Raw genomic sequence first — 24,636 nt, forward strand, 5'->3', positions numbered from 1 at the left:
GGCCTCATCTAGCAGGGCTGTTCTTAGGTAAACCCCACCTTTTCCTGGAATATCCAGTTAAGGCTAGCGCAGCCGCTCAAGAGCTGCAAGTAAGCTAGGCTCCAAAAGGATCTTATAAGTGTTGGATTCCAGATCTGAGGCCTCTCTCTCTCTCTTCACTCAGCATACTTGGTAATTCTACCAAACCAAGTGTTGTTTAGAAGTGAAGAGGAAAGTTCCCTTGGGGATTCCTTGCCCAGTCCCTTGACATAAGTGCAAAGGATACTCACTTGCTGCTAGTTCGTTTGGGAAGGAAACAGTCTCTTCCGATCTTCCAGAGAAACTCTGGAAGAGTAGGCCTTTGTCTATCTCCAACGGAGGATCTCTTACATTCCTGGCTGCTTTGACAGAGAGAGAGAGAGAGAAAGGGGGGTAGAGGGAGGGAGGGAGAGGGAGGAGATAGATGATTTTTATACAAGGAAGTAAAGAAATCCAAGAAAGAGGAACATTTCTTCAGGAAGGACAGAACCATGATCTAGATCAAAGCCTACACCGCCAACCACTCTTAGGAGGATGAATCTTTTCCAAATTACAGAGTGGATGGCCAAAATCCCATCTGGGGAAGGGGATGTTGTAAAGGTGAACTGAGAAATCAGGATCCAGAGTCCTTCTGAGGGCCTCTCAGCCCTGCCTTGGCCTCAGGCTAAAACATCTTCTCTAGCTTGGTGATGGCCACAACACTGGCCTCAGCTGCCCCTGGATCAGTGGGGTGGGTTGTATCACTCTACCTGGCCCTGCTGAACATCACTTTCATGACCACCTCAACTTCTCAAGGCACCCAGTGGCCGCCAATTACCTGCACTGGCCTCACAAACATACACTGCTGTTGATCCATGCATCATCCCAATGGCAGCGATTCACACCTTTAGCACTTATGAAAGATCCTTACCCAGAAAAGCCACGGTCTCATAGTTCTCCAGCATGACTTCCCTGTAGAGGGCTTTTTGGCGCGGATCCAGCAGGCCCCACTCCGCCTCGGTGAAATACACGGCCACCTCCTCAAAGGAAAATGGAGACTGAAAGAAAAAGCAGATTCTCTCACCACAGATCATGCCGGGCAGAGACTTGACATTCTCGACAGGGGAGTTTGTGAGGCTGCAGGATGCAGAGCTCAGCGTGCGTAAAGGCTGGGCTCTTCAGAGCTTCTTTTCCTCAGACAGGAGCAAAAGCTTCCCTGAGAAAGAACTGAGGGCCCTGACTATCCCCCGTTTATCCCCCCCTACCTGGACCAGAGGCCAAGGAGGCATTTTCTCTTTTCTGTAAAGAAAACGGCTTGATAACATCTCTTCGCTACCTGCAAGGGAGACAAAATGGGAAGGAAGAATTTTAGCCTGAAATTCCTATTTTGTTTGCTTGTCTCAATTTTGTTTATGCACCCCAGTTCTCAGGGTTGTGAAACCTTCTTTTCTTCACGCTCAAGAAAATTTGTAATAACTTTTAGTGAACTGTGGGAGAGGTGGAAGAGAAGCCCCTGGTACCGATGAACCTCTGGAGGTTATAAATGCTGCCAACACATTGCAAACATCTGTGAAATTTGAAATGTGCCCTGTGAGCCCTGGAGTTCAAACGGTGTCAGTATCCCAGCTAGATCACACCAAAAGCCCAAGCATGACATTCTCCCGCCTGCTGGGCCTTCTTACCCATCCTGGAGCCTGGACTGGCAGGAGAAAAACAGGTGACTGGAAATCATGTGACACGACACAAGGCCATCACATCCAGTCCTAAACACAAGTGATTTTAGTATATCAGCTAAATCTTTTGGGTGGTTCCAATTTGTTTTCAGAGCATCTGCTGATACTCTGACTTCACATCCAGGTAGTTGGCCGAGTGAGACATGAAAATGATACCATGTCCGCCCCATGCTCCACCCTCAAAAGGGGGGCAAGCAATGGCCTAGCCTCCCTAATCCAGTGTCCTCTTTCTGAGTGTTGCCCCCCAGATGCCCCAAAGTCTTTAAACTGGCACATATAGCCCAAAGCATTGTCCTCTGGCAATGGGTTTTCTGAGATTTGCTGCCCCAGAACAGTGTGTGTGTGTTTGTGTGTGTCTAAAGTGCTGTCACGTCACAGCTGACTTATGGTGACTCCAGTTCTTCAAGGCAAGAAGAAGTTGATATTGGATTTATATCCCGCCCTCCACGCCGAATCTCAGAGCAGCTCACAATCTCCTTTTACCTTCCTCCCCCACAACAGGCACTCTGTGAGGTGGGTGGGGCTGAGAGGACTCTCACAGCAGCTGCTCTTTCAAGGACAACCTCTGCCAGAGCTATGGCTGACCCAAGGCCATTCCAGCAGGTGCGAGTGGAGGAGTGGGGAATCAAACCCGGTTCTCCCAGATAAGAGTCCGCACACTTAACCACTACACCAAACTGGCTCTCTACATTCAGAGACATTCAGAGGCAGTAAACCTCTGCAAATAGCACACAAGAGGGGACCAGGAAAGGCCTTGTATTGGCTGCCACGACTTTGGTAAGGGTCTGTACGGCAGAGCCCTGAGCACCTACCTAACCCCGGTATTTATTTATTTTATTATATTTATATCCTGCCCTCCCCTATTGGGCTCAGGGCGGCTCACAACAGTTAAAATACACAATGTTAAAACAAATTACAGTAAAATCATTAAAATCCATTGTATACATACACTTGCCATTTCAGTTCTAAAATCCAAGATGGCATCAGTATTATTCATTCGTATTTGGCATACGATAGTGTTGCTCAGTGCTGTGGTATAGGGGGTCGCATTCCCTGTTAGTTGTTAAAAGCTAACAGTTCTGTTTTGCAGGCCCGGCGGAATTGTGGCAAGTCCCGCCGCAGGGACCTGATATTTTTTAGGAGAGCGTTCCAAGGGGCAGGGGCTGCTACTGAAAAAGCTCTTGTTCTGGTGGAAGCCAGCCGAGTGTCTTTTGGACCGGGGATCAGAAGAAGATTTTGGGTATTTGATCTTAGTGCTCTCTGGGGCTCATATGGAGAAAGGCGGTCCTGGAGGTATCTTCCCTACTAACAAGTACCTTTTAACTGTGACCGAAGAGACGTGAGGATCCAGGCAATTTAACAAGAAGTTTATTGTAGGTGTTCTAGAATGACAAGTGGGTAGTAAAACATTTAATGCCACAGTGAATAAAGAGAAATAAAGTCAAAGCGATGGTATTCCCAGTGGTGATGTATGGCTGTGAGAGCTGGGCCGTAAGGAAGGCCGAGTGCAGAAGAATAGATGCTTTTGAGATGTGGTGCTGGAGAAGACTCTTGAGAGTCCCTTGGACTGCAAGAAGATTCAATCAGTCAGTCCTAAGGGAAATCAACCCAGACTGTTCCCTGAAAGGTCAGATGCTGAAGCTGAAGTTCAAATACTTTGGCCACCAAATGAGAAGGGAGCACTCCCTGGGGAAGACCCTGATGCTGGGAAAGACAGAAGGCAAAAGAAGAAGGGGACGGCAAAAGAGGAGACGGCTGGACAGTGTGACTGATGTAACAAACACGAATTTGAGCAGACTTCGGAGGATGGTGGAAGACAGGAGGGCCTGGCGTGACTTGGTCCACGGGGTCGCAAAGAGTCGGACTCGACTGTGCGACTGAACAACAACGACGAATAAAGAAACAGTAAAGGTTGGTGTAAATAAATAAAAGCCCTGATGCCTCTGACTAGACGGTCTCTTCTTTAAAGTCAAACCAATTCACTCACCCTCCCTGGATGAGGGATCTCTCTACTTCTGCAACCTCCATCTCCACCTGCCCAGCCTCAGCAGAAAGAACAAACTTCCCTGTCCAGTGGGTCTATTTATGCTTTCCTCCCAGGTACCACCCCGTCTGGGCTAGTTTTCCCTGTTACCCAATCAAGAGGGACAGAAGCAAGCCTGGGAAGTGTAAGCCCCTGTATTTACTCCTAGGCAGGCTTCTCCCTGCCCTGTGGGCCGCATCAGATGATGACATCCAGTGCCGGAGCCCCAGGCAAGGCGCCGCTGTTCCCCTTGATGCCAGCACTGCTGAGGGCAAACACAGCAATAGCAAGGCTCCCGGTCTCAGCTGCCCCAGTCCACTGTTGCTATGCCTCTTATGTCAGTAATGCGAGAGGCAGAGTGACAGCGGGCAGGGGCGGCGCACATGGCGAGACTGGGAGCGTTGTTGCCACTTCCAAGCAGACTATTTCCATCCGCTTAGCAGCAAGGGAGTGTGGGAGGGCCCAAACCGGCGCCCTCTCCCCAGCTTGGCGCTCCAGGCAGCTGCCTACGGCTGCCCAATGGACGTACCGAGCCTGATGACACCCCCCTCCCACAAGACTGTGCATCTTTCCCCTGTCCTTTCCCTGGTGACAGTGTGACTGGTGCTTGCATCAGGAACTGCAGTATTTACATTTAAAAAAAAAAAATCTGTTGGGGATGTTATGAGCTTGGCTTCCGATTTCTGGGGATCAGTCTGTCTAGTGCAGAGGTGTTGAACTCATTTGTCATGAGGGCCGGATGTGACGTAAATGAGACTTTGTTGGGCTCAGCCATGTTGGGCTGGGCCATGTGTGTACCTATTTAAGGTTAGATAGCAGAGGTATACATAACAGAAAGAAAGCAAACAGAAGGGGGAGTGAGAGGTGGAAAGAAAGCGACTTTAAATGCGTTCTCCAAGCTCCAGTGGAGGGGGCGTGGAATGGGGTTTCAAGAGTCACACAATTTGTGTGAAAGAGCCACATGTGGCTCCCCAGCCACAGTTTGGCCACCCCTGCCCTAGACTCCGGAGGTTGAAGTTGAGGTTGTCTTACATCTTCCTTTCAAAGAAATATGATATGCCAGACAGCTGATAAAGTGGATTTTCGTTCTTCCAATATTATGTCATAGTAATTCTATTAAAAAAGATATTTTGAGCAGCGCTATACCGCCCCCCCCCCCCCCCATGTCCACTGAAGTCAGTCAGCTTAGAAGGGTGCAACTCTGTTTAGGATTGCGCTGTTTATCTTCTAGTTTTCATCAGGGACACTGCAATATTTTGCTATTTTGCTAACTGCTGGTGCTCATCCACGCCCTCCCCACAGGTAACCTCACCGAGTCACAGGTGGCTCACAATCGGACGCCCCCCAGAGGGCCGGCCCCTAGGCAATCACCTAGTTTGCCTATTGGCAGAGGCAGCCCTGCTCCCCCTGACAAAGGGAAACTCCGACGTAGAAGAGCTGCACGTTTAAAAAGGTCTTAAACGTCCTCCCAACACTTAGCAAGAGCACGTTTTGTATTTTTGGAGGCTGCACGGACTTACTGGGGAAGGCACCTTTCAGGGGCTCCGGCTGCCGGGCTTTTCTGCCTTGGCTTTCGCCCCCCCCCTTCTCTCTCTCCACCCCCTCCCTTTCCTGCCCTCTCTAGCCCAGAGCTCGGCTCTTTTAACCCTTTCGCGGCTGCAGAGCTCCGGGAAAAGCTCCCTCTCCCGCTGCAGTCAGCAGACGCCCTACGATGCAGCTCAGTGGGGCTGCTCGGGAGTCACAGGGCTTCGTTCTCGGGGAACCGCTGACTGCAGCCGGGCGGAATGAAGCCCAGTCCCGCGGGGAGGCGGTGGTCTTGACGGGGAGGGCATTGCAGGGAGCTTTTCCCCGCGACTCTGCAGCCGTGAAAGGGTTAAAACAGCAGAGCTCTTGGCTAGAGAGACCGATAAAAAAGGGGGGGGGGAGAAAGAGAGCGGGGGGGAGGTTTCAGACCCTTCCAAAGCGAGAAGATCCTGGCAGCCGGGAAGGTTCCCTCTGCAGTGAGTCCAAAAATACTAATTGGGCTCTGGCCACGTGTTGGGAGGAAGGAGGTGTTTAAATGCTTTGCAGACAGGGATGATCCTTCTGTGTGGGGGTTCCCCTTCTACAAGATCCCTGGCATCTCCAAAAAAGGGTCCAGGCAAATAGGTGTGAAAAACCTCAGCTTGAGACCCTGGAGAGCCACTGCCAGTCTGAGAAGACAATACTGACTTTGATGGACCAAAGGTCTGATTCAGTATAAGGCAGCTTCATATGTTCAAGCTCCGGAGGTGGGGTCAGGAGCAAGGCTGCCTCTAAGCTGCAGAGTCTTGTGAGCAACATTTTTACTTTGTGAGCCGCTGGCATGAAAGTTGGGAGCTGTTGCATACATCATAGAATCATAGAGCGGGAAGGGACCTCCAGGGTCATCTAGTCCAATCCCCTGCCCAATGCAGGAAACTCACAAACACCTCCTCCTAAATTCACAGGCTCTTCATTGCCTCCGATTGTCCTCTGGGGCTATCCTTCCCGAGCTAAGGCAAAAATGTGTGAGCTGGAGGCTAAAAATCTGTGAGCTAGCTCAGGCGAACTCAACTTAGAGGGAACACTGGTTAGGAGCTGCCTGTCGTGTGTGTGTGTGTGTGTGTTTGTGGTCAGGAGGACTGGAGCAATGTTCCCTCTAAGCTGCAGAGTCTTGTGAGCAAAAATTCTACTTTGTGAGCTGCTGGCTTTTAAGTTGTGAGCGGTGTTCCCTCTCAGCTGAGTTAGCGTGAGCTCGCTCACAGATTTTTAGCCTCCAGCTCACACATTTTTGTCTTAGCTCAAGAAGAATGACCCCAGAGCACAATAATTTATGCAGTAGCTCACAATTTTAATGCCAGTAGCTCATTTGTGAAATAGGATAAACCTTAGGTGTCTCTTCCCCAGGGTCAGTGATGTAACTCCATTTTCTTTTCTTTCTGCCTTTCGGATATCTTTCCCTCTGCCTTTCGCAGCCAAGTGAATGAGTGTGTCTTTCCAGAGTGAGAGGCAGCAACCCAAGAGAAAAGGGAAGGAGATGGAAGAGAAGAAGCCTGAAGGCCCTGGAACTGGCAAGACATCCAGGAAACGTCCCCATCCCCTCCAAGCAGGGAGTGGTGCTGAATTCTGGGAAAGAGCCATGCCAGAGAACTTGGTTCAAGACCCTGTGACCGCAGATGTACGCAGCCGACGCTTCCGGCAGTTCTGTTACCAGGAGGCTGATGGGCCCCGAGAGGTTTGCAGCCGGCTCCATGGACTTTGTAAGGACTGGCTGGAGCCAGAGAGGCGCACCAAGAAGGAGATGGTGGACCTGGTGATCCTGGAGCAGTTCCTGGCCATCCTGCCGCAGGAAGTGCAGGGCTGGGTGAGAGGATGCGGGCCAGAGAGCAGTTCCCAGGCAGTGGCCCTGGCCGAAGGTTTCCTCCTGAGTCAGGCAGAGGAGAAGAGGCAGGCACAGCAGGTGAGGGGCTTTCAGTCACTCCACTCAAGCAATGAGCTTCTCCTAAGGCTTCCTGCCAGCTATTTCTGTGGGCGTGTTAACTGCCAGGAAGCGCTTCTGACTTATGGAAGTCCTAAGAACATCCTCTCATTAACAGCTCTGAACAGCACTGCCTTTACACATACTGAGCTCTGCTTCGTGCACCGTCACAAAATTCGGTCTGAGGGCTGTGGCTTTCTTGGCTGAGTCAATCCATCACGTGTTTGCTGTTCCTCTTTTTCCTGCTGCCTTCTACTTTTCTTAGCATTACTGTCTTTCCCAGTAACTCTGTCTTCTCATAATGTCACCAGAATATGATATGCTCAGTGGAGTTATTTCAGCTTCCAGGGAGAGTTGAGGCTTGATTTGATCTAAAAGCCACTTATTTGTCTTTTTGGTGGCCCATGATATCTCCGCCAACACCACCAAGAATCAACTTTCTTCCTTTTCCAACTTTCACATTTACACATAGTAATAGGCAATAAAGTAAAAAGATAAAGGTAGTCCCCTGTGCAAGCACCAGTCGTTTCCGACTCTGGGGATGACGTCACATCAAGACGTTTTCACGGCAGACTTTTTACGGGGTGGTTTGCCATGGCCTTCCCCAGTCATTTACACTTCTCCCCCAGCAAGCTGGGTACTCATTTGACCAACCTCAGAAGGATGGAAGGCTGAGTCAACCTCGAGCCGGCTTCCTGAACCAGCTTCTGCTAGGATCGAACTCAGGTCCTGAACAGAGGGCTCCGGCTGCAGTACTGCAGCTTTACCACTCTGCGCTGTTCCTCTTAATAGGCAATACTAAAGCACAAATTACATAACTTGACCTTGGTCACCATTGACACATCCTTCCCAGGGCTTTTTCTGAGCAGGAATGCACAGGAACGCAGTTCAAGCTGGCTTGGTGTCAGGGGGTGTGGCCTAATATGCAAATGAGCCCCTGCTGTGCTTTCGCTACCAGAAAAGCCCTAATCCTTATACTGAAGAATTTTTTCTAGCTCCTTCATGGCTGCCTTTCCTGGTCTCAGTCTCCTGGTTTCTTCTTTGCAGTCTCCCTTTTGGTTGATGAAGGATCCAAGGAACAGACAAGCTTGAAGAATTTCAATTTTTTTCATAATCAACCCTAAATCTCTGTAATTTCCCCCTAGTCATTACTTTTGTCTGTTCAGCTATAATCTTCTTATAGCACTTTTTGCTTTAACTTTCATAAGTAATTATTTCAAGTCTTCACTGCTTTCTGCCAGTAATGTGGTGTCATCTGCATATCTCTGACTGTTAAAATTCCTTCCACCAATTTACACTCCACCTTCATCTAAATATAATCCAGCTTTCCTTATTATATGTTCTACATATAGTTGCAAGAGACAGATAAAATACATCCTAGTCTGGCACCCTTGCTAATTGGAAACCATTCTGTTTCTCCATATTCTGTCATAACAGCAGTCTCTTGCCCAGAGTACAGGCTGCAGATCAAAACAGTAAGATTATGTGATACCACCATTCCTTTTCAAATCAACCATAGGTTTTTTGATCCCTACAGTCAAAAGTGATGATGTAATGTATAAATCACAAGCTGACATTTCTCTGTGCTTCATTAACCAACTTAAATTTGCAATATGATCTCAACTGCCTCTTCTTTTTGTGAATCCACCTGGAACAGAACATCTGGAATTTCTCTTTCAATATATGACAACAGTCCTTATTGTAAAACGTTGAGCATCATTTGACTTGCATGAGGAATTAATGCAACGGTCTGATACTTGCTACAGTCTATGACAGGGGTGGCCAACGGTAGCTCTCCAGATGTTTTTGCCTACAACTCCCATCAGCCCCAGCCAGCATGGCCAAAGGCTGGGACTGATGGGAGTTGTAGGCAAAACACATCTGGAGAGCTACCGTTGGCCACCCCTGGTCTATGATGTCTCCATTTTTCAGAAGTGGAATATAAATTGAGGGTTTCCAGTCTGTGGGCCATTGTTTTGTTTTCCATCTTTGTTAGCATATGCCTGTTAAGACTTTGATGGACTCCTTTTCTGTGGCTTGGAATACCTCTTCTGATATCACACCTACTTCTGGGGATTTTTTTCTCCCAATTCTTTTCCTTGCAAATTTACTTTCTAAAACCCTTCCTCCTCCTTCAAAGGATTTTTCTTGAAAGGAATCTGTCCTCCTTTTATCTCTTTTTTTTTAAAAAAAGTTTCAGTGTATTATTCCCATCTTTTCTTACATAATTCTACCTCTAGATAATTTACTAGGCTGGGAAGAAAACCCAACCCTGGTTATAGCAGCCCTGGTGATGAGGAGTCTGGGAGTGGGTCAGGATCCACCTCTTCAGCCTGCTTCATTCTTTCTTTTGCCCCTTGCTGTTGCTGCAGATGTGGGGAGGACCCATGAAGGTGGAAGCAGAGTTCTCTGAGGCGGAAGGAGCTCCGTCAGAGGAAGGTCAGAGGGCGCAGGCCCAGGAGCGTGCCCAAAACGCCCTGTCAAGTGGTAAGGGGGCCTCCTGCCCAGAGGGGATTGGGGCACATGGGGGAGAAAGTTCAGGACAGGAGAAAAGGGAAATACTTCTGCAGACTATGTAGTTTGGAATTCTGGGAAAGAGTGTCCTAGGATATTGTGATTACACTTAAAGGAGAAGTATACAGATTCATTGAGAGCAGTTCCATTCTTATCTATATTGAAATATACTTATCTCACCTACCTTCCATTAAAAGATTCAGGGTGTCTCAAAAAAGAAAAGGAAGGCAAATCTGGGTGTAGCTATTAGCCTGACCAGCATGGCCCAGACTCCCCAAGGTCATCAGATCTCAGGAGCTAAGAATGGTCAGCCCTGCTTAGTGTTAGGATTGGGAGACCACCAAGGAAATTCAGGGCTGCTGTGCAGAGGCAGGCACCACCTCTGAATGTCTCTTGCCTTGAGGAACTGGAGTCACCATAAGTCAACTGTGCCTTGACGGTGCTTTAGACAAACAGGCAGACAGATACACACCCTGTTCTGGGGCAGCAAATCTAGGAATGCCCACTGTCAGAGGCCAATAATTTGGGCTCTGTGTCGCAGCTTTAAAGACTTTTCAGGGGGCATCTGGGTGGCAGCACTCAGAAAGAGGACACTGGATTAGGGAGGTGCCCCTGTGAGGTTTGCGGGTGGAGCATGGGCTGCACATGGTGTCATTTTTGTGTCTCGCCTGGCCAAGTACCTGGATGTGAAACAGACACTCTCGGAAACACATTGGCAGCACCCTAGAGTTTTAGCTGATGTGCTAAAATCACATGGGTTTAGGTTTAGGACTTGATGTGATGGTTGTGTCAAGTCACATGATTTCCGGTCGCCTTTTTTTCTCCTGCCATTCTGGACTCCAGGATGGGTAAGAAGGCTGAGGAGACGGAAGGATGTCATGCCTGGGCTTTTGGTCTGATCTAGCAGGGATACTGAAGCCATTGGAGCTCCAGGGCTCACAGGGCACATTTAAAGTTTCACAGATTTTTACAATGCGTTGGCAGTGTTTATATCCCCTTGAGAGTCATGGGTACCTGGTGCTTCTTTGGTGTAGTGGCTGAGTGTGTGGACTCTTATCTGGGAGAACCGGGTTTAATTCCCCACTCCTCCACTTGCAGCTGCTGGAATGGCCTTGGGTCAGCCATAGCCCTCGCAGGAGTTGTCCTTGAAAGGGCAGCTGCTGTGAGAGCTCTCTCAGCCCCACCCACCTCACAGGGTATCTGTTGTGGGGGAAGAAGACTCTGATTCAGAGAGAAGGGCGGGGTATAAATCTATGATTCAGAGAGAAGGGCGGGGTATAAATCTGTGATTCAGAGAGAAGGGCGGGGTATAAATCTGTGATTCAGAGAGAAGGGTGGGGTATAGCCGCCCTGAGCCTGCTTTGACGGGAAGGGCAGGTTATAAATCAAATAAAATAAAATGAAATACTGTATGTTCTCCCTCTCCCCGTCCTTCTTCTCATCCTCCTTCTCCTTCAGTTTACTAAAAGTTACTACCAGTTTTCTTGAGCATAAACAAGACAATGTTTCACAACCCTGGGAACTGGGATGCGTAAGCAAGATTGGGACAAGCAAAGAAATTAAGAATTTGAGGCTAAAATTCTTCCTTCCAATATTGTCTCCCTTGCAGGCAGTGAAGAGACGTTCTCAAGCTATTTTCATTGCAGAGAAATGGAAACGCCTCCTCAGCCTCTGATCCAGGTACGGGGGAATGAATGGGGATAGTCAGGGCCTTCCCTCTTTTCTCAGGGAAGCTTTTGCTCCTGCTCTCTGAGGAAAAGAGGCTCTGAACGGCACTGCCTTTACCCATACTGAGCTCTACATCCTGCACCCTCACAAACACCCTGTCAAGAGTGTCAACTCTCTACCTGCCATGATCTCTGATGAGGGAATCTGCTTCTTCTTTCAGTCTCCATTTTCCTTTGAGGAGGTGGCCGTGTATTTCACCAAGGCCGAGTGGGGCCTCCTGGATCCAGACCAAAAAGCTCTCCATGGGGAAGTCATGCTGGAGAACTATGGGAGCGTGGCTCTTCTGGGTAAGGAACTTTTGTAGGTGCCAAAGGTGCAAACTGCTACTATTGGGATGATGCATGCATCAAAATATTGAACAGTGATATATGTTTTTGAGGCCTACCCAGCCACTTGACCACCATTGGGCGTCTTGAAAAGTTGGGGTGGCCATGAAAGTGATGTTCAGCATGGCCAGGTAGATCGATACAAGCTACCCCATTGATCCAGGGGAAGCTGAACCCAGTGTTGTGGCCATCACTCATGCTAGAGAGGGTGTCTTGACCTAAGGTGGGGCTGAGAGGCCCTCAGAAAGACTCTGGAAAGAGCTAGATCCTAATTTCTCAGCTTTCAGCCTTTACAACGTACTCTTCCCCAGATGGGATTATGGCCATCCACTCTGACTAATCTGGAAAAGATCCATCTCCCTTAGAGTGGTAAGCCAAGTGGACTTTGATCTTGACCATGATTCCATCCTTCCAGAAGAAATTTTGCTCTTATTTGGATTTCTTTCCTTCCCTGTGTAAGAATGGTTGCTTCTCTCTCTCTCTCCCTTTGCCAAAGAAGCCAGGAATGGAAGAGACCCTATGATGGAGACAGACAAAGGTCTTGCATCTGAAGAGTGGCTGAAGTGTTTTTCCGAAAGATCTGAAGACACTGTTTCCTTTCCAAATGAACTGGCTGCAAGTGGGTGTCCTTTACAGTTATGTCAAGGACTCCCAGTGGGACCTTTCTATTCACTTCTAAGCATCTCTTGGTTTGGTAGAATTCCCAGGCCTGCTGAGTGAGGGGAGAGAGAGAGGGGCCTTCTGGGACCTGGAATCTGGAGGCTCAGAAGCTCCTTCTGGAGCTGAGCTCACTTGTGGCTGTTGAGTGGCCACACTAGCCTTAAATACTGGATAGTCCAGGGAAGGGTGGGGTGGGGTTAGATAAGAACAGCCCTGCCGGATGAAGCCAGAGACATCTCAACCCTTTCCTAGAGTCTTCACGTGGATTCCTTCAGGCCTTGCTGTTAGTTGGAGATGGGTCTGAGAGCTTTGTTTGGAGCTGTTCTACTGATTTGAAGGCCCTCCCCTTCCTTCTGGGTTATCAGAAAGCAGGAGTGGGGAGGAAATTTCTGCTGGGCACTCCATTTATATCTTATGGAGACCAGTTCCCATGGGGTATAATAGATAATCAATCTGTGGGTATCTGGGGCTCTGGTGGGGCCTATTTTTTAGGTAGAGGTGCCAGATTTTCAGCATAGTATCTGGTGTTTCTCCTCACCCCCCCCCCCCCCCCAAGTTTCAAAAATATTCAACGAGGAGGTCCAATTCTATGAAACTCAAAAGAAGGTGCCTCTATTCTCCATTATCCTCCAATGGAGGGAAGGGAAGGCATTTAAAAGGTGTGCAGTCCCTGAACTTCCTTTAGAGTTCAGCCATGCTTGTCACAACAGTACTCCTGTCTCCATGCCCAGAGTCCCCTGGCTTCACCCCCAAAGTCCCCAGATATTTCTTGAGTCAGACTTGGTAGCTCTACTTCAGACCTTGGTGTTAGGCGGAGATGGGTCTGAGAGCTTTCTTGGGAGCCGTTCTGCCTTGCAGAGGCGGCCTGCAGTAGGTAGTTCCACCAGTTAACCCTTCAACCCAAGGGGAAGTGACCTAAGCCAAACCACACAGCACCCTCTGTTGTGGTGAGGGGGATCAGTTCTCACCCCAAGAGGATGTAATCATGTGTGGTAAAGAGGTTCCCACTGACTCTGTCAGCCCAGTAAACATAGAAACAGGTTCTCAATTGCAGCATGGTTTGTTGAGCCACAACAGGATAGAGAAAGCACTGCAGCGACCTCCCATCTCCCCAAAAGGCAAGTGACCAACTTCTTCTGCTCCCCAACATTGGAGAAGGTGTATGCTGGTAACTGGGGATTTCCCACTAAGAGGGGTAGGGGCTAAAGTGTGCAGGCCGGACTTGTCATCTTAAGAGGTATGCTGCCTACCATGAGTACCGATCCAGGATATTACAGAAATTGTAGGAAGACTCATCCAGCCCACAGTTTATTATCTTTTTTTGCTCTTCCATATGGGAACAAATGATACTGCTTGGCACAGCACAGAAAGGGAGCACAGCTTGTGTTTTTTTCAGTTCTTTCTGTTGAAGGCCATGGCTGAGCTGAAACTCAGTGGGATGACACTCACAATTGGAATATTAGGATTCAGGAGCAGAACTTGTTTAAAAAGGAAAGGCAAGAAATGGGGGAGGAGTAGCAGTATATGTAAAGGAGGTATCTACTTGTGAGGAAATACATGAGTCTGAGCATGGAAGTTCAGTTGAGAGTCTCTTGAGTAAAAATAAAAGGAGTGGTAGAGATATTATGGCAGAGGTCTGCTATGGACCACCGAGTCAGACTGACGACTTGGATGAGATGCTCTTTGAAAAAAATTCCTGACTTGTCTTGCTGACAATTTCATTTTCCAGAAAGTGGAGAAGGAAACAAGGGGATGTACTATTGTAGACTTGATTCTCACCAACAGGGAAGAACTGGTTGATGAGGTGAAGGTAGTGGGCACCCAGGGTAGTAGTGACCATGTAATTTTGGAATTTACAGTCTTGCGGAAGGGAAAAGCTGGATGTAGTCAGACATATTGGTTGGATTTTGATAAAGTTATGTTGGTAGATTCCCATGGTCAGAAATACTTAAGGAAAAGTGAGTTCAAGGGGCTGAGAGTCCCTTAAATATAAGAACCTGGAGTAGCAAGGGATAACTTTAATTTCAAAATTAATGGTGTGGAGGAACGCCATCTTAGTTAATGTTGGTGCTTCATTGGAAGGGAACATTAAACTACTAAAGCAGGCTTTGGCCTAGCCTCCCTCCATCCCCTCCTCCCTTCCAGAGTTAAACCAGCGCCTCTAGGGGGAAAGCCTCCTAGAGGGGCAGGAAGTTCTTTTCTTTTTATTTGAGTTAGGCGGGAAAAGGCCAGTTCTCAGCTGGCGCTCAAAGGAAGAGGTTGCCAGTGTGGGGGCTCCTGCCTATGGGAGGGGCCTACTCAAGAGGAAAAGGACCCCAGGCAGTCAGACCGAGTAAGTCATCCACAAGGCAGGGCAAGTGTAGACCAGGGACAGTAGGATGCGTTTAAATCCACCTTTTATTTGTCATGCTGGTTGCTGTGCGGGTGCTGTGCTGTGCTAAACTTTTACATGCAACTGTTTTTGTTTTTCTTTTCTTTTTCTCTTTTAATTAAATATTTTTACTGTTTTGAATGCTGGCAGTCAAACTCTGTACCACATAGATCCCAACCGCTTAGATCACGCTGCTTTATGAAGGGGGCCCCGGGGAAGGGGGAAGGCATGCAGTTGGATAAGGTGCCAATCCTCCAGGGGTTCCCCGAAGAAGTGCTGTGGTCTCTGTGATACCCAAGTACAGGGTGGCAGAGGACCTTGAGGCCTGGCCTCATAGCTGGAGAGGGGGATTGGGAGTCCTGTTCCTCTCAATCTGAACCCCTAGACTGAGCAGGTGGTGGCAGCGAGCCCAAGTGGCCGAAGGAGAAATAGCTCCCTCCAGGAGTTGGCGACTCAATAGGGAGTTGACGGGACTGGGTCTGAAGGCAGAATCGGGCCGGTTCCGTCACAAATGGGAACAAACCTTAGTAGTCCAAAGCCGCAATGTTCAAAGCATTTCTTGGGTGGGACAATTTTTTATACCACATCCCTTGTCATATTTTTTTCTCAGTGCAACACAACTCTCTTTGTCTACCTTGATACATGCAAACTTCTGCAGTCATGTTTTGCTGCCCCTGCTATTTCTCTAGTCCAGGGGTAGGGAACAGTGGCTCTCCAGATTTTTTTGCCTACAACTCCCATCAGCCCCAGCCAGCATGGCCAATGGCTGGGGCTGATGGGAGTTGTAGGCAAAAAACATCTGGAGAGCCACTGTTCCCTACCCCTGCTCTAGTCTAAAGCTACATTTCCTCTGATGCTTGGGTTTCTCCAAAAATCACAGAGACAGGAGGAAAGCCAAGCAGGTAACAGGAGGAAGAAGCCCATTCCTTGCCAAGGAGGGGATTCCCATGAAATCTCAGTCAAAGAAGAAAGGCCATTCAAAAAAGGATGGGATAAAAGACCTCCATCTTAACCAGAGAATCAAATGCAGGGAAGATGAAAATGGAAGTGTGGCCTTTGCAAAGACCTTCAATCATAGAATAAATGTCCTCTTGTGGATTCAAAGTCCCTAAGGAGAGAACTGTATAATTCCTTACAGAGTGGAAAGAGCTTCATTTGTAAGAGCTTCACATGTAAGCCACCCTGAGCCTGCTTCAGCCGGAATAATAATAATAATAATAATGATGATGATAATAATAAATAATAAATAATAATAATAATATATGGAAAAAGCCACACTGAAGAAGTTACACAGGTGGGGAGCCAAATAAATAGCCGGAGTCCAAACCAAGCGCATCTGATGTAGGAGGCTTAAGAAGAAGAAGATATTGGATTTATATCCCACCCTATATTCTGAATCTAAGAGTCTCAGAGTGGCTCACAATCTCCTTTACCTTCCTCCCCCATGACAGACACCCTGTGGGGTGGGGCTGAGAGAGCTCTCACAGTAGCTGCCCTTTCAAGGACAACCTCTGCCAGAGCGATGGCTGACCCAAGGCCATTCCAGCAGGTGCAAGTGGAGGAGTGGGGAATCAAACCCAGTTCTCCCAGATAAGAGTCCGCACACTTAACGACTACACCAAACTGGCTCTCAAAATGTACTTTGTTGTATTTGATTCTACACTTCAGTGTACAGCAGGAAGAAAACGCTGAAATATTTGGAGTGTGGATAGAACTTCAGGGGTAGATCAGACCTTCTTGTGTGGATTTTAACAGGATCTTTCTTTTTATTCCAGCAGGGGATGATCAGAGGAATGAGGAAGATGAGGAACTGCTTCATCTATCACCAGATGAAGTCAAGGATGAAGATGAGAGAAGAAACATCAAGATTCAAGGCAGGCCAAAGCGGCAGAAAATCAGCCGCAAAATGAAGAAGAAGGATATATCTGTTTCTTGCCAAGGGAGGGATTTGCAAGAAGCAATTCACATGTTGGAAAAAACATACAAGTGCTGGGAGTGTGGAATGAACTTCTCAGATCAAACCCAACATACTGTCCATTTGGGGATGCACAGTGGAAAAAAGGCCCATCAGTGCCTGAAGTGTGGAAAGGCTGTGACCCGCAGAGCAGAGTTCCTTAGGCATCTAAGGACACATACAGGAGAGAAACCTTATAGCTGCTCAGAGTGTAGCAAGAGTTTCTCAGGGGAATCAGACCTTGTTCAACACCAAAGAATTCATTCAGGAGAGAAGCCCTTTATCTGTTCGGAGAGTGGAATGATCTTGTATGGGAGAAAGAGTAATATATATTCTTCAAAGTACAGTATAATGAAGGCATGTAAATGCTACCGGTGTGGGAGGTACTTCAGATACAGATCACAACTCCTTGTACAACAAAGAACCCACACAGGGGAGAAACATTTTGCATGCTCAGAGTGTGAAAAGAAATTCAGTCAGAGTAGCATTCTTCAAAAACATCTAAGAACACACACAGGGGAGAAGGCTTTTGGATGCATGGATTGTGGAAAGAGATTCAGTCAGAATTGCGCTCTTCAAAGTCACCTAATGACCCACATAGGGCCGAAACCTTTGGAATGCTCAGAGTGTGGGAAGAGATTCAGCCGCAGTGGCAATTTTCAAAGTCATCTAAGAACCCACACAAGTGAGAAACTTTTTGAATGTTCAGAGTGTGGAAAGAAATTCAGTTGGAGATTCCTTCTTAAACAGCATCAAAGAACCCACACAGGGGAGACGCCTTTTGAATGTTTAGAGTGTGGGAAAAGATTCAACCGAACTGGCAATCTTCAAAGGCATTTAAAAACCCACACAGGGGAGAAGCCTTTTGAATGCTCCAAGTGTAGGAAGAGATTCAGTGAGAAAAGCACTCTTCAAAATCATCTAAGAACCCACACAGGAGACAAACCTTTTGAATGCTCAGAATGTGGGAAGAAATTCTGTGAAAGAAGCCATCTTCAGCAGCATCAAAGAACCCACACAGGAGAAAAGCGTTTTAAATGTTCAGAGTGTGGGAAGAGATTCAGTCGAAGTGCCCATCTTCAGGGTCATTTAAGAACACACACAGGGGAGAAGCCTTTTGAATGCTCAGAGTGTGGGAAGAGATTCAGTCGAAGTGCCCATCTTCAAAATCATTTAAGAACCCACACAGGGGAGAAGCCTTTTGAATGCTCAGAGTGTGGGAAGAGATTCAGTCAGAGTGGCAGTCTTCAAGCTCATGTTCGAACCCACACAGGGGAGAAACCTTTTGATTGCTCAGACTGTGGGAAGAGATTCAGTCAGAATGGCCATCTTCAAAGTCATCTCAGAACCCACACAGGGGAGAAGCCTTTTGAATGCTCCGAGTGTGGGAAGAGATTCAGTAGGAGTGGAATTCTTCAACAGCATCAAAGAACCCACACAAGAGAGAAGACTTTTTGATGCTCAGAATGTGGGAAGAGATTCAGGAGCAGTGGCCATCCTTAATAGCATCAAGGAATCCATCAAGGAGAACAAAAAACCTTCTGGATAGAAAGCTATTCAGTCAGTGTAGTTGTCTTCAAAAAAAATGGAAAAACCATGTAACTTCTTAGCCCACAGGAGTCAATCTCAATTATTACAAGGCTCTGACTAAAATATCACTTGGTTGGTCTGGGCCATGTGTGTTCTGCACTGTAATGTCAGGTACAAGAGATACAAACTGTAGAAAGGACATAGGCAAGCACGATTAACAATATTATTTTTTATGCTTCAAGAATGAACAGCCTTTTTTTTTTTAATCTTAAATGATTTATTGTAGATCAAAAAGCAAAAATAAACAGAAACAAAGACATAACAAAAAAGGAAAAAAAAGGATACAATATACACATAGACGAAAAAAGAATGAACAGCCTTACAGTATTTCCTTTATTTAGCAGTTTTGGTTAAATGACCTGTTTTTTCTCTCAATCAGTCTTGGATCAATGACCCTGTCTTTCTCTGTAACTAAATGGAAACTAGCACCAAACTGTTAAATTGTTTTTAACTGTTTTTAAATCAATGTTTATCTAATTTTTTTTTTTTTGTGACTTGCTATGTATTGTGAGCTGCCCTGAACCTGCTTTTGGCGGGGAGGGTGGGATATAAATTGAATAAACAGCATCAAAGAACCCACACAGGGGAGACGCCTTTTGAATGTTTAGAGTGTGGGAAAAGATTCAACAGAACTGGCAATCTTCAAAGGCATTTAAAAACCCCCACAGGGGAGAAGCCTTTTGAATGCTCCAAGTGTAGGAAGAGATTCAGTGAGAAAAAGGATATTCAGTGGGATATAAATTGAATAAACTAAACTAAATTATTGCATCAGAATCTGGCGTCAATGGGTGCAATCGCACAAGGAATTTTAAACGGCAGTATCCCAGCTTTGAAAAAGCCAGTTCTCTTTTGTGTGTTCCACAGCATTCACACAGCCCCCGCCTTGCTGCTGGGAAAGGCATGGGTGCACAAGCGCAAGAGGAGCATTGAGAATGCTCATGTGCATGCAGGGTGCATGTATCATGCCCCCCAGCCGTTCAGACAGCCAGGAAACATGCCCTGTGTAGGCTTTGGAGATTTGATACCAGGAAGTTCCCAGTAGCTATTTAATCCAGTCTCAGCTCATCCTAAAATGAGATATGTATGGGTGGAACTTGGGGAACTGATGTGTGCGTATGATCATACACATTAAATCCAGAGGGGAGGTGTGGCTAGATTTGGCCAGATCTCTTGAGTGATCGCATCCAATGTCTGTGCTTTATTATTATTATTTTTGTTGTCGTTATTAATTCAGTTTAACGAATCGCCTCATCCCAGCTACTGCTGGGCTCTCTACGATGTACAACAATAAAATCCACACAATAGTCAGTAAAATCAGCTAATTAAGAACAAATTACAAACCTTAATAGTGTCTGTTATAAAGTGTTACCAATTCCTGCTTTCCAGACACTGCATTGGGAGTGTCATAGGCTGGGTGTGATCGGGAACAAAAGCCCAAGTCTGGTCTGAGGTCAAGCCAGGGGGGAGTCTGAACCAAAGACGAGTCAGGTAGTCGGGTTGGGGGTTGGAGAGTGAAGTCATCTGGAGCTGGGAGTCCGGAAGCTGAGGAATCCTACCAAAAGGATCCTATCAGCCAAAGTGGATGTGAGGTTGTCAGGGAAGCGACTTGTTGCTTCCACGATGAGCCCAGCCTCAAGCAGGGGGCTAAATGGGCCTCTGGCGATGTTCCAATTAGCACGCTGTCAGGACTCAGCGATGTTCCGATTAGCACGATGTCAGGACTCAGCGACTGGCTTCCCCGCAAGTGTCCACTTCTTCGATGGGTTGCTAAGTTCCGGAGGAGTCGCTTCCTCAGCCGAGCTACCCATGGGGGGCGGGGGGGGGGGGGTGAGTCAGGTGGACTGTCCACTTGCAGTTGCACCTCCTCAACCGCTGTCGGGCCAGGTGTGGGGAATGCTGACTGAGGCAGCAGCAGCAGCAAGCTAGGCCCTGGAGCATCAGAGGGGCCGGCTGCAGGCTCTGCTGGTGCTGTCAACTTGGGCAGAGGCCCAGCGTGATACCTTTTTTTTTTTGGGGGGGGGGGGGGGAAGGATCCCAACCTGGCAACCATTAGTGTCCTCAAACAAAAGCCTGGTGGAACATCTCTGTGAGGCGGGATTTTCTTTTTATATATTTCATAAACACTTTTTGTTCCCTCAGTTACCCAAACTACCTGAACTTCTTAGGAACACAATATGTGAGACCCAGTCGTTTTTCAAAACCGCACAAAGCCAGCTTGGTGTAATGGTTAAGTGTGTGGACTCTTATCTGGGAGAACTGGGTTTGATTCCCCGCTCCTCCACTCGCACCTGCTGGAATGGCCTTGGGTCAGCCATAGCTCTGGCAGAGGTTGTCCTTGAAAGGGCAGCTGCTGTGAGAGCCCTTTCCAGCCCCACCCACCTCACAGGGTGTCTGCTGTGGGGGAGGAAGGGAAAGGAGATTGTAGGCCGCTCTCTGTCCTGGAAAGGGCAGCTGCTGTGAGAGCCCTCTCAGCCCCACGCACCTCACAGGGTGTCTGTTGTGGGGGAGGAAGGGAAAGGAGATTGTAGGCCGCTCTCTGTCCTGGAAAGGGCAGCTGCTGTGAGAGCCCTCTCAGCCCCACGCACCTCACAGGGTGTCTGTTGTGGGGGGAGAAGGGAAAGGAGATTGTAGGCCGCTCTCTGTCCTGGAAAGGGCAGCTGCTGTGAGAGCCCTCTCCAGCCCCACCCACCCCACAGGGTGTCTGTTGTGGGGGAGGAATGGAAAGGAGATTGTAGGCCGCTCTCTGTCCTTGAAAGGGCAGCTGCTGTGAGAGCCCTCTCCAGCCCCACCCACCTCACAGGGTGTCTGTTGTGGGGGAGGAAGGGAAAGGAGATTGTAGGCTGCTCTCTGTCCTTGAAAGGGCAGCTGCTGTGAGAGCCCTCTCAGCCCCACCCACCTCACAGGGTGTCTGCTGTGGGGGAGGAAGGTAAAGGAAATTGTGAGCTGCTCGGAGTGGAGGGGGGGATATAAATTCAATATCACCATCTCCTCCTCTTTATGTTATTCCAGTCTTCTCAGGACAGTATGCTTAAAATATATATAGAAAGGCAAAACAGATAACATTATTGCATCATGCTTACAATTAGTCTGATACATTCAGTTGTACATATACAGTTAGAATCCAGTTAAACACTTTTCCAGTTCAGTAGTTAAACTTATTCTATTTCTTACTTTATCTTATTATTCTTATAATCTGATACCTGCTAAAGCTTAAATTCTCTAAGAATCTAATTCCCAGCTTTTTTCTTCTCTTTCTAATTTCTGTCAGCCCACTGATAGAAATTAGAAAGAGAAGACAAAAGTTGGAGTTTCCCAGTCAAAGTCAAGGGTAGGCCAGTGTAGAGCGAGTTACAGTAGTCTAGCCTGGAGGTGACCGCTGCATGGATTACTGTGGCTAGGTCCAAACAAGAAAGGAGGGGAGCCAGTTGCCTGCCTTGGCGTAGATGAAAAAATGCCACATTGGCAATGTGTACAGACTGGACTTCCATTGAAAGAGAAACTATAGGATCTTAGCGTACAGCTGTGTAAATAAAACCGCGAAGAGACCCCATAAATTTTAAACAAGACAGTGTAATGCAGAGGTCAGTGGTGTACTGACAAAACTTGCACATAGAACTTCAAATAGAAAGCATGTAGCAAAAAGACATAAACAGAAGACATGCTTTCTATTTGAAGTTCTATGTGCAAGTTTTGTCAGTACACCACTGACCTCTGCATTACACTGTCTTGTTTAAAATTTATGGTGTCTCTTAGCGGTTTTATTTACACACTCCATTGAAAGAGAGGCATCCGGGGTCAATCCCAGGCTCTTGATGGTAGTCTCTGGTGTCAGTAGCCCCTGTCAAGAGCTGGCAGTCTGCGCTCTAACTCCAGCCTCCGCCCCCTCCAACCACAGAACCTCCATTTTTGAGGGGTTCAGTTTCAATCTGCTCTTCTTTAGCCAGCTGGCCACAGCTTCCAAACCCCCGGCAAAGGATGATGGGGCTGTGGCCAACTGGTCATCCAACTGCAAACATAGCTGAGTGTCATCTGCATATTGATGACGTCCTAGCCTAAAATTCCATACCAGCTGGGCAAGGGTGCTCATGTACATGTTAAACAACGTTAGGGAAAGGAGTGCCCCTTGAGGGACTCCATAGACCGGGAGTCTCAAGTGGACACATCCTCCCCTTGCATCACCCTGTGCCCCCGAGTGTGGAGAAATTAGGAGAGCCATTGTAGGGCCATCCCACGTCAGCAAGATGATGATGATATTGGATTTATATATCGCCCTCCACTCCGAAGAGTCTCAGAGCGGCTCACAATCTCCTTTACCTTCCTCCCCCACAACAGGCACCCTGTGAGGTGGGTGGGGCTGGAGGGGGCTCTCCCAGCAGCTGCCTTTTCAAGGACAGAGAGCGGCCTACAATCTCCTTTCCCTTCCTCCCCCACAACAGACACTCTGAGGTGGGTGGGGCTGAGAGGGCTCTCCCAGCAGCTGCCCTTTCAAGGACAGAGAGCGGCCTACAATCTCCTTTCCCTTCCTCCCCCACAACAGACACCCTGTGAGGTAGATGAAGATATTGGCTTTATATCTCGCCCTCCACTCCGAAGAGTCTCAGAGCGGCTCACAATCTCCTTTACCTTCCTCCCCCACAACAGACACCCTGTGAGGTGGGTGGGGCTGGAGAGGGCTCTCACAGCAGCTGCCCTTTCAAGGATAACCTCTGCCAGAGCTATGGCTGACCCAAGGCCATGCTAGCAGGTGCAAGTGGAGGAGTGGGGAATCAAACCCAGTTCTCCCAGATAAGAGTCTGCACACAACCATTACACCAAACTGGCTCTCCACAAGGTGGTGAATGAACAGGTTGTCGTCAACTGTGTCGAACGCTGCCATAAGATCTGACAATATCAGCCGTGCCGACCTGCCTCAATCCAGCTGCATTCGGAGATCATCCGTTAGAGCGACCAGGATAGTCTCAGTCCCATGTTTAGGGCAGAAGCCTGACTGGAACAGAAGCTGTGGAGTTGATCAGCTACCGTTCTCTCAATTACGGTACCTTACCCAGAAGAGGTAAGTTTGACACTGGGTGGTAATTAGTTGGATCCTAAAGATCCATCGATGGCTTTTAAAAGAGTAGTTATGACCACTGCTTCCTTTAAGTCCCCTGGAAATACCCCTGTCTCTAAGGACAGGTTGATAATTTCCTTTGTGGGGCCCTGGATCCCCTCATCACCAGCCTTAACCAGCCATGAGGGACACCAGTACAGTTTAGCAATCTTGAGTGTGCTGGTTTAGGTGTATATCTGTTAAGCTGAGAATGTACATTTGATTTGTGGACATTAATTCCATAATAGAGCTGTTCAAAGACATACGTTATTCCAAATATAGACAGAATTTTAAAAGCAAAAATCTAATGTTGGGGGTAATTTGGAACCAAAAACTGGTTAATTTAGCTAATGCCAACTTCGGAAAGCATCTCCTTCCATACAGCATCACCCTGCTCTCCCACCTACCTACAATTTATGCCATGTTTTGATTTTTAGGAGAGCAGTGAGGATTTTTAGGCGAGGAGCATATTTTCCCATTACATCATTACCAAAGCCTTGTGAGGCAGGTCAGCTTGAGCGAATGCAATGAGCCCAAGTTCACAATTAAATTTCCAGGCAGAATGAATGGCTTTTGAACCTGGGTCTCCCAGATCCTAGCCTAATGCCCTAATCCAGGGGTGTCAAACTCATCTGTTAGGAGGGCCAGATCTGACATCAATGGGACTTTGTGGGGCTGGTCCATGTGTGTCATAAAATGGGACATGCTAAAACTGAACAGCGCCTGCCCATAGACTATACACGCCTGCCCATAGAGAAAGCACACCTGCCCATAGGGAATAATGGGGACCACATTTGCCCATAGGGAAAAAGGGATATTAAGCTTGGCTTAAGGACACTCCTTACCCATAGACTATACACGCCTGCCCATAGAGAAAGCACACCTACCCATAGGGAATAATGGGGACCACATTTGCCCATAGGGAAAAAGGGATATTAAGCTTGGCTGAAAGACACTCCTTACCCATAGACTATACACGCCTGCCCATAGAGAAAGCACACCTGCCCATAGGGAATAATGGGGACCACATTTGCCCATAGGGAAAAAGGGATATTAAGCTTGGCTTAAGGACACTCCTTACCCATAGACTATACACGCCTGCCCATAGAGAAAGCACACCTGCCCATAGGGAATAATGGGGACCACATTTGCCCAATGGGAAAAAGGGATATT

At 47.7% G+C, this 24,636-nt stretch overlaps 1 protein-coding gene across 1 annotated transcript; it reads left to right on the plus strand.

Moving 5' to 3' along the window:
- The first annotated feature begins 5,696 nt into the window (after window positions 1-5,696).
- Window positions 5,697-18,370, plus strand: LOC132566001 (oocyte zinc finger protein XlCOF6-like). The gene is made up of 7 exons (XM_060230634.1): window positions 5,697-5,753; window positions 6,755-7,213; window positions 9,604-9,718; window positions 11,355-11,425; window positions 11,634-11,760; window positions 12,299-12,418; window positions 16,606-18,370. Exons 2-7 carry the CDS (start codon window positions 6,791-6,793, stop codon window positions 18,240-18,242), a joined length of 2,493 nt encoding a protein of 830 aa, XP_060086617.1. The 5' UTR covers window positions 5,697-5,753; window positions 6,755-6,790; the 3' UTR covers window positions 18,243-18,370.
- Window positions 18,371-24,636: the final 6,266 nt, after the last annotated feature.

The sequence above is a fragment of the Heteronotia binoei genome, chromosome 2 (genome assembly GCF_032191835.1).
Source record: "Heteronotia binoei isolate CCM8104 ecotype False Entrance Well chromosome 2, APGP_CSIRO_Hbin_v1, whole genome shotgun sequence".
Taxonomy (NCBI): domain Eukaryota; kingdom Metazoa; phylum Chordata; class Lepidosauria; order Squamata; family Gekkonidae; genus Heteronotia; species Heteronotia binoei.

What these genes read in the sequence shown, in the direction of transcription:
- LOC132566001 (XM_060230634.1), top strand. Translation starts at nt 6,791, where the DNA reads ATGGAAGAGAAGAAGCCTGAAGGCCCTGGAACTGGCAAGACATCCAGG. An exon ending in CTCCTCAGCCTCTGATCCAG is followed by an intron (nt 11,426 to 11,633) that starts GTACGGGGGAAT and finishes TTCTTCTTTCAG; the next exon opens with TCTCCATTTTCCTTTGAGGA. An exon ending in TGGGAGCGTGGCTCTTCTGG is followed by an intron (nt 11,761 to 12,298) that starts GTAAGGAACTTT and finishes TTGCCAAAGAAG; the next exon opens with CCAGGAATGGAAGAGACCCT.